At 37.3% G+C, this 11,006-nt stretch overlaps 3 protein-coding genes across 3 annotated transcripts; 2 read left to right on the forward strand and 1 right to left on the reverse strand.

Annotated features, from left to right (window-relative positions):
- The first annotated feature begins 266 nt into the window (after positions 1 to 266).
- LOC131358944 (ER membrane protein complex subunit 7-like) lies at positions 267 to 3,891 on the forward strand. The gene is made up of 5 exons (XM_058398388.1): positions 267 to 563; positions 676 to 795; positions 1,803 to 1,941; positions 2,489 to 2,569; positions 2,965 to 3,891. The coding sequence occupies exons 1-5, from the start codon at positions 370 to 372 to the stop codon at positions 3,112 to 3,114; spliced, it is 684 nt and encodes a 227-aa protein (XP_058254371.1). The 5' UTR covers positions 267 to 369; the 3' UTR covers positions 3,115 to 3,891.
- A 471-nt stretch (positions 3,892 to 4,362) lies between these two features.
- zgc:194887 (uncharacterized protein LOC571819 homolog) lies at positions 4,363 to 6,007 on the forward strand. The gene is made up of 3 exons (XM_058398386.1): positions 4,363 to 4,464; positions 4,672 to 4,822; positions 5,238 to 6,007. The coding sequence occupies exons 2-3, from the start codon at positions 4,681 to 4,683 to the stop codon at positions 5,930 to 5,932; spliced, it is 837 nt and encodes a 278-aa protein (XP_058254369.1). The 5' UTR covers positions 4,363 to 4,464; positions 4,672 to 4,680; the 3' UTR covers positions 5,933 to 6,007.
- A 1,016-nt stretch (positions 6,008 to 7,023) lies between these two features.
- On the reverse strand, positions 7,024 to 8,697 carry chrm5a (cholinergic receptor, muscarinic 5a). Its single transcript, XM_058398385.1, is given in 1 exon segment — positions 7,024 to 8,697. A coding segment is annotated over 1 exon segment (1,494 nt). The 5' UTR covers positions 8,518 to 8,697.
- Between the last annotated feature and the right edge of the window lie 2,309 nt (positions 8,698 to 11,006).

Here is an 11,006-nt window from a genome sequence, read left to right on the forward strand (position 1 = left end):
CTTCCAAAACCATCTTGTGTAAATACATAGAAAAAAACATTTTCTAAAAAAAAGTTTATTTTTCCTGACCACAACATTCACATGTATACTTAATATTGAGCTTAAATCTTTAATAAATGTTTATCATAAATTCTATGAAGTATTTTGTAAGACACTTCTTTAATTTTCTTATTAATACAGAACTGGCAGTGTTACTGTTTTGTTGGGACTTTAAACCCTGGGGTCGGCGCGTGGCTGCTACGTCATCGCGTAATGCGTGGGACGAAGTCAAAAGTTTAATTTAGGTTTACGTGGTCAGCAAAAACTTGAAAGCGCGACATTGACCAAGTCAGTGAAGGTTTACTGGGATATTTTTTTTTTTTGGTCAGGATGCTTTTAAAATATCTGGACGGTTTAATTCTGGCGGTTTTGTTTGGGTTATGCACACACTATAACGCAGTAGCGGAAGGTGAAGAGAAATTCCGCATTGAGGGTCGCGCGCTCGTCTACGGCGTGAGAACAGAGGAGTGGACACCGTTCGCTCACGTGCTGCTAGATGAACAGGAGCATGTCGGCTTCGTCAGGTTTTTTTTTTTTTTTAAACTTATTTGCAAAAACAAACAAACAAAAAACACGCTATAATCACATGCACCAGCTGCCACGCCATAGATTTTAATCATTACTTTGTCTCACTAGACTTGATGGAAGTTTCACAGTAAATGATGTGCCGTCCGGATCTTATGTGGTCCACATTGTGTCCCCGGTCTACAGATTCGAGCCTGTCAGAGTGGACATTACTGCAACAGGCAAAATGCGGTATGTTTCTCTTAAGATAAATAATACTATAGACTAAGCGGATACCTTCTCATTCTGTTGTTTATTTTTTACAATAGTTCAGTGCAAGGCAAAGAAGAGTAGCTGGATTTGTCACAGTGTAGTGATTGTTTACAGTGCACTAACAAAACAGAAGTTTTCAGTGGAAAGTATATTGCATGCCCAAATAGTAGCTGGAAGTCACCAGATGGGGTCAGAGACTAATTTGCATATTAATTGCATTATCCAGATTATCAAAACGTGATGCATGAAGTTAGATTGACACTTGGAATAGGATGAAATAGAATAGCTTTATCAGAATATTTTATAATTGATTTCTTATAGAAAGAAGAAATCCCTGGTCATGTCATCTAACTAAACTCACCACATACATTTATTTTGTGGCCAAACGTTTATGGACACCTGACCACCCCCATATGAAGGCCTTCCCCAAACAAAGTTGTATAGGTTGTCGGTTTGCCAATAGAAAGGTGTCAGAATACACAGTGCATCGTAGTTTGTTGCGTATGGGGCTGCATAGCCTATGCTGACCCCTGTGCACTGCCGAAAGCAGCAAAAATTGGCATGTGAGCATCGTGTTTTCTGTAGCATTTTCCCTTCATTGGAACTATGAAACCCAAGTCTGTTTCAGCATTACAGTGCCCCTATGCACAAAGCATTGTCAACAAAAGACATGGTTTGCCAAGGTTGGAGTGGAAAAAATGTCAACCACTCTGAAGCCTTTTATTAATGTCTTTCAAAGTACCCTGATAGTCATTTTCTCACTGTTTCTTACTTATGCTTCTGCACTGTCAATGAACACTACACTATTATTCTGTATACTGTTAGCCTACAGTAAAGAAAGCTAACAGAGATATTTCAGTTGTTTTCAGTGTTGAGCAAGTGTGCCTAATTCGTCTGAATGTGGAAGTATGCCTGCTTAAAGCATAATACAGTATATACATTACAGTATAATGTGCAATAATTCTCCGCTTTTTGCTTAACTTTAGTGCCAGAAGAGTCAATTATATCAAGACGTCTGAGGTAGTGCAATTGCCGTACCCTGTTCAGATGAGATGTACAGGACAGCATTCATACTTTATAAAACGAGACACATGGGGTTGGTCTGATTTCTTTATGAATCCTATGGTAAGCTTGTTGTTACTATGTATTTTCCTGTTAGGATGTGTCATTAGGTGACAAGAGGGAAAGAGACTTACACTGGAATTCTGCAGTCTGTAGGGTACTTGGGAAGACCTTAAAAGCCTTTATGTATGCCTGTTTGGAAATAATAGATGATTTATTAGGGATTATCTCTGTTCAAACAATTTAATTTTATTTTTTTGTGTCTATGTGTGGGTGCTATTTTAAAAAATAATTAAATGCTTATTAAAAAAACAATAATCACATGTAAAAAGACACCCCAGGAGAGCTTACTTATTCCTCTTAGTTTAAATGACTACATATTGCATGGAATCACCAGACTTATATTTGTAGGCCTGGACTCACACTATCTACTACTATTTTATGACAGAAACCAGTTCTATCTCTAAATAGAATAGCCTTAGTTATCTTTTAGGTTAGTAATAGCAGGGGTCAAGACTTTTCCCATTACTTTGTAAAGGGTTTATTTAAATACTGTAATAGTAATTAAGTGACATATCCTTGGCTTACCTGTTTTCTCCACATTCCTCAGGTTCTCATGATGGTTTTTCCTCTTTTGATCATCTTTCTTCTCCCAAAGCTCATCAACATGAATGATCCAGGGATGAGAAGGGTGAGTTTAATCTAGTTTTCTCCTTATAAAAGCTCTGGTTTAAACCTGGACTGTTGTGTTAAATCCTTACCAAACATCTGTGATACACAGGAAGGAAAAGAATAAATATCCTCATGCCCTTATTCAGCTACCAATGGGCATTCTATCCAGAAAAAACATTGTTCTGTTTCATTAGATAATTGTGAGGATTTTCCATTTATTCAGTTGGTTATTGCATGAATAACAGCTCTTAACATTTGATACTGATTCAGATAGTACACTATTAAATGTGATTGACATAGTGAACAATAACATGTTTATTGTTTCAGAAATAGTTGGACAAATTTAGTGTTATGTTTAAATATTTTCTAGTAATGAACTCTGTTGTATTTTGTATTTGTTTGTTTATTTATTAGGAAATGGAACAGTCAATGAATATGCTCAATCCCAGCCCTGAGATTCCAGATGTGTCCGAGCTCATGACCAAGTTTTTTGCCCCACCTAAAAGCCAAGGTAAATCAGGAACTCACAGGGGGCACAGAGGCAGTGCTCCACGCAGGAGATAACACGCATGTGAGCAAGGAGACATGATACTCATGCATTTGTTTCATCCTGATTTTCCTGTTTCAGGCCTTTGCTAAATTATTATCAATTGTGTGCCACAAGCTTTGAAATATGTTTAATACTATCACAGCTGACAGTGTTTTAGTTCTGTATGCTTTTATTAATCAGGCTTTTGAATCTTCTCTTGTTACATTTCTGTACTTACTGTGTCAGTATTTATTGAGTGTTTTTATTTATTGATTTGGAGAAAACAAGTAAATATTTATTAAAGACAAATATATATTAATGATATATATTTTAAATAATGATACTATTTTATTAGCATAATGTGAGGGCAACTACTAGCTTATTTAATTTATTGTATTTATTTGGTCTGCATGCTTTTAAATTACTTTACAGCTCTAGATTAGTTATGTGGGTCTCTAAAAAGCAACAGCCTTGGCCGACCACTAAGGAAGTTGAATAGGTGAAGGCTAAATATATCACTAGTGAGAGTAAGAGGGGCTGTAAGGGACAAGCTGTCAGAGAAACAAGACTGATATTGGTTATGTATCATCTGTGAGGAACTTGCTTAGGAGAACAGATAAGATGAGTGTAATAAATTAATAGCTGTGTTTTTTTTTTGTAGAAGAAGACCTTTGAGTGTTTGTAACCACTAGTTACAGTGTAAACAGTATCATGATAATAAAACAAAGATCAGTCTGTTGTGACATTTATCTCATTGACTGTGAATCATTTTGTGGCTGTTATGACTGCATGCACGTAATGTCCTACATACTTCATACTACCCATAGTAATATCTACTACTAATACATAATACATACTAATATATCTTTAAAGAACATATAAAGTAAAGAAACAAAAAAAAGTATGCTACTCCATTTAATGTTGTATAAGTATACGAAGCAGATCACTGGATATCCAGCTAATCACTGATTTGTAGTTGTTAGATCACTGTAGTTAGTGATCTAAATCCAGAGATAAGCAGAGCCATAATATGCTTATTGTAACTGGTGGTTATAACTGCCTAATAATTTATTATGAATATAAACAGATGTTGGCAAAGGATGAGTGAATATTCTGCCTTTTAAGGTATTATGGTATTGGAGAAGATATATCAGACTAAAAGACACATGATAATTCCTAAAAACTGTAAAGCCTGGTCCTGTCTCAAATGACATGGATAGGCCTATAGTCTTTAATCACTGGTGTGTACCAGTGTTGCATGAGAAAGAGGCTGAAGTCCAATGCTGATAGGCCCAGGGTGTGTGGCCTATGTCACAGTTCGTGTGGACTGTGAAATTCAGATTGGGACGTTCTTTCTCTTCAAGCAAACGTGATACATGGTGAAGGTGAGTATGTGGATTAGTTTTTTGCTAAAAATATCCCAGTCCCACTAGTTACAAATAGCAGTATATAGTTAATAATAGATCTACAGTATGTTACCTTGGATATAGATTACTACTGAAATTATCCTCAGTCAAAGTGAATTATAAAAGTGAAAAGTATTTAAATGGACTGCTATTCTATGGTTAATAATCTGTCTATTGTTCTCATAGTACTAAAGGATGATATTTTTCAAGAGTATGGTGATGGCTCTGTTGAGCATTGCCATTTCAGCTGGAGTACTAGCTGTACAGCAGAAAGTTAAAAACATCCATCTTCTTTCTCCAGAAGAGCAAAAATTCATTCAAAATGCTGGACATAAAGGTAAAGATCAGGCTAGTTCTGTGGGCATTGCCAGTTTTTTGTTTGTTTGATTATATATTTATTATTACACTATTAATTCTATTTAAAGAAACTATAAGAAAACATTTTCTGTGTCTTGCTTGATTTTTGTAAGCTTACTTATTCTCTTTTATTGCTTTGCTTCATTTTGATTTCCATCATAACATGCAATTTTTTCTATATAGCAGGTATAAGCTCTTCATTTTAAAGAGTCTCAAGTTTTTTATTGTCTAGGGTGACAGAAATTGATCAGGTTCTGAAATGGTGACATACAAGTCTAATCATAATGAAAGACCCATACATCCATACATTAACTTTACTTTAATCTAGAAACTGTATTGTTGTGTGTTGGAATTTTTATAGCTCTTTTATTGTCATTTGTATTTTTCTGTACAAGGGTTACCCAGGGACTGCCATGAACTGTGGGAAAGTTCTGGAGGTCAGGCACGGGATGGTGTCTACATAATCAAGCCCGGAGACTTACCCATTGTAGCTTTCTGTGCCATGCAGGAAGGTGGCTGGACTGTGATCCAGCACATTACAGTTAACAGCAGTGTGGACTTTGACCGCACCTGGGAAGAGTATAAGTTGGGCTTTGGAACCTTGACTGGCAACCACTGGTTGGGAAATGAGTATATCCACCAACTCACCAGTGGACCTATCCGCTACAAGCTGGGCATCAAGCTAGTGGACAAAGATGCTATAACTAAAACCGGTGAATATGACCCAGCACTGGTGGAAGGAGAAGATGCACAGTATAGGTTGCGTCTGGGCTTGTACCATGGTACTGCTGCAGATGCTCTCACTCTGGACCCAGAGAACTACCTCCACGATAACCAGAAATTTACCACCAAGGACCGTGACAATGATAATTATTTCCAGAACTGTGCCAAGCTAGAGTTTCAGGGAGTTGCTGGTGGGGGGTGGTGGTATGACGCCTGTGCCGGTGCCAACCTCAACCGCCGGAATGTCATCTATTGGCAAAAGGACTGCAACAAGGAGCATCTGTGCAAATATGCCTGGATGATGGTAAAGCCTTCAGATATGGTCAAAATCATGCATCCTGCAGATTGCAAAAGAGATGAGCTCTGAGTGAGCCTTATTACATTGCATTCAGCCTGTGGGAGGGCTGACAAGTACAAAATAATAAAAAAGTTTTCTCTCTGATCATTTGATTAAAGAACAGCATACAGACTGCTAGTTTTCAGGACAAGTCACGATAAATTTTCTCTTATTTTATAAAAACCCAGTTAACTGAGATTGACTGGGACCTAGAAAGCATTTATTACAAGAGCAATTGTAAGGTTGTTTTATAAATATCAAATTTCTATAATTGTATAGGGAGTATATCTATTTTTCTGCAAATACACACAAAGAGGTTGGAGTAGAGGGCACAAATTAAAATAATAAAACAGCTGAGTGCTAGTTTTACATTGTCACTTATAATGGTATTAATATGTAGTGTAATATTGTGATATCACTGTCAAATTTATAAACCCAAATATCGTGATAACACAAATAAGAGGTTTTTCAATCTTATCCACAAAGCAGCAAAAAGGGTTACAGTTTATGGATCTACTAATAGTTTAATTTTAAAAAAGATGGAATTATAAACAAGACACAAATATCATATCATTGACTCCTTAAATGAAAATATAGAAAGAAGACTTAAGAACATACTTCCTGTTTGCTGTAGGTTTTTTTTTTTTTTTTTGCCAGTTTCATTGTTTGTCCTAAAACATTGTTTGAGCTTATGGCTCTTATTTGTTTCTTCTTTTATTAAGGAAAAGGGCATTTCATGGGCATGTACAATACAATTTTGATCAAGCATTTTTTTTATATTTGTATTTTAAAGAGTGATTTCCAATACAGTAATAGTCTCTAAGACTATACTAAGCATAAATATAGGAATATCTTTTATAAATCAGTGACCATTGCATCAGATCCAAGATTTGCTAATATCACATATTTATCTTATGTAAAACAATCAATAAATTAGTCATTTTAGATATACTGAAGAAAATATGTCAATAAAAACAACACTGGAAGATCATATGGACTCATATTACATATAACCTTATTCTGATAAAATGTAGTAATCTCATCTGTACAATCTTCTAGATTCTTCTTATTATTTTGTTCAGATTTGGTCATGAGAACATACAGCATATCACAGGGTATTGCTAATAAAGTTAATCTTCCAGCCTCCTCTTCCACTGGCATAGGAGAAGCATCCGGAAGGTCTTCTGAAAGGTTTTGTTGCAGAGAGCATAGCACATTGGGTTGACTGTGCTATTGACATAGCATAGCCAGTAGCCCAGGTGCCATAGAGACAGAGGTATGCAATCTGAACAGAAGGTAGAGATAAGCACCATGATATTGTAAGGTGTCCATGTGAGGATGAAGGCCAGCAGAATAGCACTAAGAGTCTGTGCTGCCTTTCTTTCTTTGATCAGGACCATCCTCTTGCGTTTGGTTATCTGGCTCTTCAGCATTGGGTTGTTAGGTTTAGAAGACAGTGCTGTTGACTGTATGCTTATGGACTCAGCCAAAGATTGCATGGAGCTTGTTTCTTTGGGATTCTCATTTTTGGCATGTGTAGAGTTGTTGTCCTTTACAGATGGTTTGAAACTATAGGAAACAAACGTCTTGCACTCATGGGAGTTGTTTTTACCTGCCGACAGGAAGAAATTCTCTTCCTCTCCATTATTGGACAGGACTGAATTGTTCTCTCTGCAAGCATGATTCCTGTAGACCACCAGGACTCCAGGAGCACATTCCTCTTCTTCTGAAGATGTATAGCTGTTACAAGTGGTAAGGTGATCAGCTTTACACCACTCATCATTGAAGGTGTTGGCAGATTTAGTGTTATGGCTGGAGGATGTCCAGGATACCTGGTTCTGCCTTCTGGTGGTGGTGCTGAAGCAGGACTTAATTATAGACATCTGTGACTCATTTTTAATTTCATGGTCTGTAGAATGGCTGACTTCCTGGAGTTCCGCCAGGTCTTTAGTGCGCTTTTCTGTCTCTTTGTAAATCCGACAGTACAAGATGGTCATGACAGAAACTGGAATATAAAATGCAGCAATTGCTGTCCCAAAAGTTATCACAGGCTCTGAGAAGAATTGGATTTGACATTGTCTCTCAGGTACTGTTCTTTTGCCTACAAAATACTGCCAGCACAAAATTGGTGGTGCCCAAAGGATGAGGGACACAAGCCAAGCCAGTCCAATCATGATCCCTGCACGCTTTGGCGTTCGCTTAGCTCTGTAGGTCAGAGGTCTTGTAATGGAGAAGTAACGATCAAAGCTAATTACTAGCAAGTTCATAACTGAGGCATTACTGACCACATAGTCCATAGCCAACCAGAGGTCACATGCAAGGCTACCTAGTGACCAATAGCCCATGAGTATATAGGAAGTGTATAAATTCATGGAAAACATACCAATGATAAGGTCAGCAAAAGCCAGGCTTAGTAGATAGTAGTTATTAACTGTTTTTAGTTGACTATTTACCTTGAAGGAGAGCATCACTAGAATATTTCCAGTTATTGTGATCAGGCTTACTATAGCTGAGACCGTAGCAATAGTGATGATCTCCCATAGGCTATGTGTGACAAGTTGGACATCTGAAGTGTTGTAACTGACAGTGGAGTTGCCCATTTGACTTCTGTCCATGGTTCTTTTGTCAATATGCTGCTAGAAGCAGCTCATCTAGTGTTTGGTTTTCTAGAGGAAAACAATAGAAATCAAAATCAATTATTTGTTTTTTGTTAAGCAGAAATATTTTGCAGGGTGAGAGCTTCAGGACAGTATTCTAGACCAAATGTATATCAGGTTAACATTACATAGCAATGGTGTCAACCTGTAGAACTTCATCCATGTAAACATTCCTATAAACATCCAACCACTAAAGTCATGGTAAAGAGAAATTCTTGAAATAAATAAAAAAATATTCCCACAAGGATATGAGTACCTGCATAAATAAGCAGGGTTACAGGAGTTTCTACTAAAGTGGATGGTGAGTATATATAAGTAATTATGGTATTATAAATTCCTCACAAGCATCAAGCATTCTAAGGGGTTTAAACAAATATGAATACATTATTCACATTGAACAGACAGTGTACATAATGAATGCAAAAAAATTTAACCCTTGAGCCTTAACATTAAAACCACCTACCAAATACTGAGTAGGTCCTCTTTGTGAAGCCAAAACAGCTCTGAATGTCAATGCATAGACTCCAGAAACCTCTGAAGGTATGCTGTGGTTTCTGGCATCAAGATATTAGCAACAGATCCTTTAAATTCTTGTGAGTTGCGAGGTGGGACCTCCATGTATCAGTCTTGTTTGTGCAGAACATCCCACAGATGTTTGATTGGTAGTGAGATCTGGTGAATTTTGATGTCAAGTCAACACCTCGACTACTTTGTTATATTCCTCAAACCATTCCTGAACTATTTTTAGATTTTTGCCGAAAGAGGCCACTTCCATTAGGGAATACCGTTGCCAGAGCAAATGAGCCACACACACCCAGCCATCGACATGATGTAAAAGAAAATGTTATTAATCAGACCACTATTTTTCATTGTTCCATGGTCTGATGCTCACAAGCCCATTGTAGTCACTTTTGGCAGTAGGCAGTTGTCAGCATAGGCACTCAATGGTAGGCAAGGGTCAGCATAGGCACTCTGGCTGGTCTGTGGTAACACAGCACCATACACAGTAAGCTATGATGCAATTTATAATGCTGTGATACTACAGTAACTCTTCTGTGGGATCGTACCTGGCAGGCTAGCCTTTGCTCCCCATGCACATCAGTGAGCCTTGGATGCCCATAACTCTGTCAGTGGTTCTCCGGTTGTCCTTCCTTGTACAATTTTAAGTAGGTTCTAGCCTATGCGCACCAGAAACACCACACAAAACCTGTTGTTTTGAAGATGCTCTGACCCAGTCATCTAGAAATCACAATCTGGCCCTTGTCAAAGATTCTCATATCCTTACATTACAAGTGCTACTGTAATGAGATTATCATTGTATTCATGTCACCTGACAGTGGTTTTAATTGTATGGCTTATCTATGTCATTTGTTCTGGATATGGCATCTGCAATATGCCATAAATGTAAATAATCATTCTTCAACATTATTTCAGAAAATCATAAAGGCATTCTAATGAAAGGTAACTCAAAGGATCCATCCCATTTTAGACCTGCAGCAACACTGTGAATATGTCAAAATATAGTAGCTTGTCCAGTGAACTTTTTTGATATTTCTACATTTTCTATATTTCTTTTAACACTAGAGTAAATCTGATATAATAATATTAGCTGCCTGTTCTTGTTAACCATAGTCTAAATAAAAGTTTCTTGATTTGAGAAACACATTGTTGCTTTGAAACAGCGTACTTAGTCATATTACATAGAAAGCATAACAGAATTTTCCTGAGGACATCTGGCTCAGGCATATTGGAAAGTAAGTGTGTGTGTGTGTGTGTACTGTGTTTTCAACCAGCAGAGGGAGACTTTTACCCTTTCTGGAAATCCTATTTCATTATGTTCTAAATAAATTTCAGTAGTCATACAAGTGCAGTATTTTGCAAACCCTGTATTTTCCCTATATTAACAATTCACTTGCAATTATCAGAGCTGGGCTATATCTAATACAAGACAATAAGTAGGCCTCCTTAAGCCACCAAAACAGTTTGTGTACACCTTGGCATGGATGCTGCATGTCTCTGTTCCTGCACTGTAAAAGCCACAGACTCACAATATTTTTGCAGTCAACAAACCATTCACTGATCCAGTGATCCCACATGCATTGGGATATTGTCATCTTGGAGGAAACCACTATCACTGGATGTAATAAATGAGGATATAAAGCTAGTGGGTGCAAGTGTTGAGGATGCAGAAGATAGGGATAGGTGGAGAGAGATGATTCGCTGTGGCGACGCCTGAAGGGGAAAGAAGAAGAAGAAGAAGAAGAAGAAGAAGGAGGAAACCACTATCATTAGGGTATAAATGTTTTATCATAGAATAAAGCTGCTCAGTCAGAATAACTGTGGTGAATTTACAGTTATATTCCCTCTAAGGACACAAGTGGAAACCAAACCATGGCAGTAAACTGTTCCCACAGCACAACAGAAGCATAATTTTTTTCCTTTAGTTT

Source organism: Hemibagrus wyckioides, linkage group LG09, assembly GCF_019097595.1.
Source record: "Hemibagrus wyckioides isolate EC202008001 linkage group LG09, SWU_Hwy_1.0, whole genome shotgun sequence".
NCBI lineage: Eukaryota > Metazoa > Chordata > Actinopteri > Siluriformes > Bagridae > Hemibagrus > Hemibagrus wyckioides.

What these genes read in the sequence shown, in the direction of transcription:
- LOC131358944 (XM_058398388.1), top strand. Translation starts at nt 370, where the DNA reads ATGCTTTTAAAATATCTGGACGGTTTAATTCTGGCGGTTTTGTTTGGG. An exon ending in GAGCATGTCGGCTTCGTCAG is followed by an intron (nt 564 to 675) that starts GTTTTTTTTTTT and finishes TTGTCTCACTAG; the next exon opens with ACTTGATGGAAGTTTCACAG. An exon ending in ATTTCTTTATGAATCCTATG is followed by an intron (nt 1,942 to 2,488) that starts GTAAGCTTGTTG and finishes CACATTCCTCAG; the next exon opens with GTTCTCATGATGGTTTTTCC.
- zgc:194887 (XM_058398386.1), top strand. Translation starts at nt 4,681, where the DNA reads ATGATATTTTTCAAGAGTATGGTGATGGCTCTGTTGAGCATTGCCATT. An exon ending in TCAAAATGCTGGACATAAAG is followed by an intron (nt 4,823 to 5,237) that starts GTAAAGATCAGG and finishes TTTCTGTACAAG; the next exon opens with GGTTACCCAGGGACTGCCAT.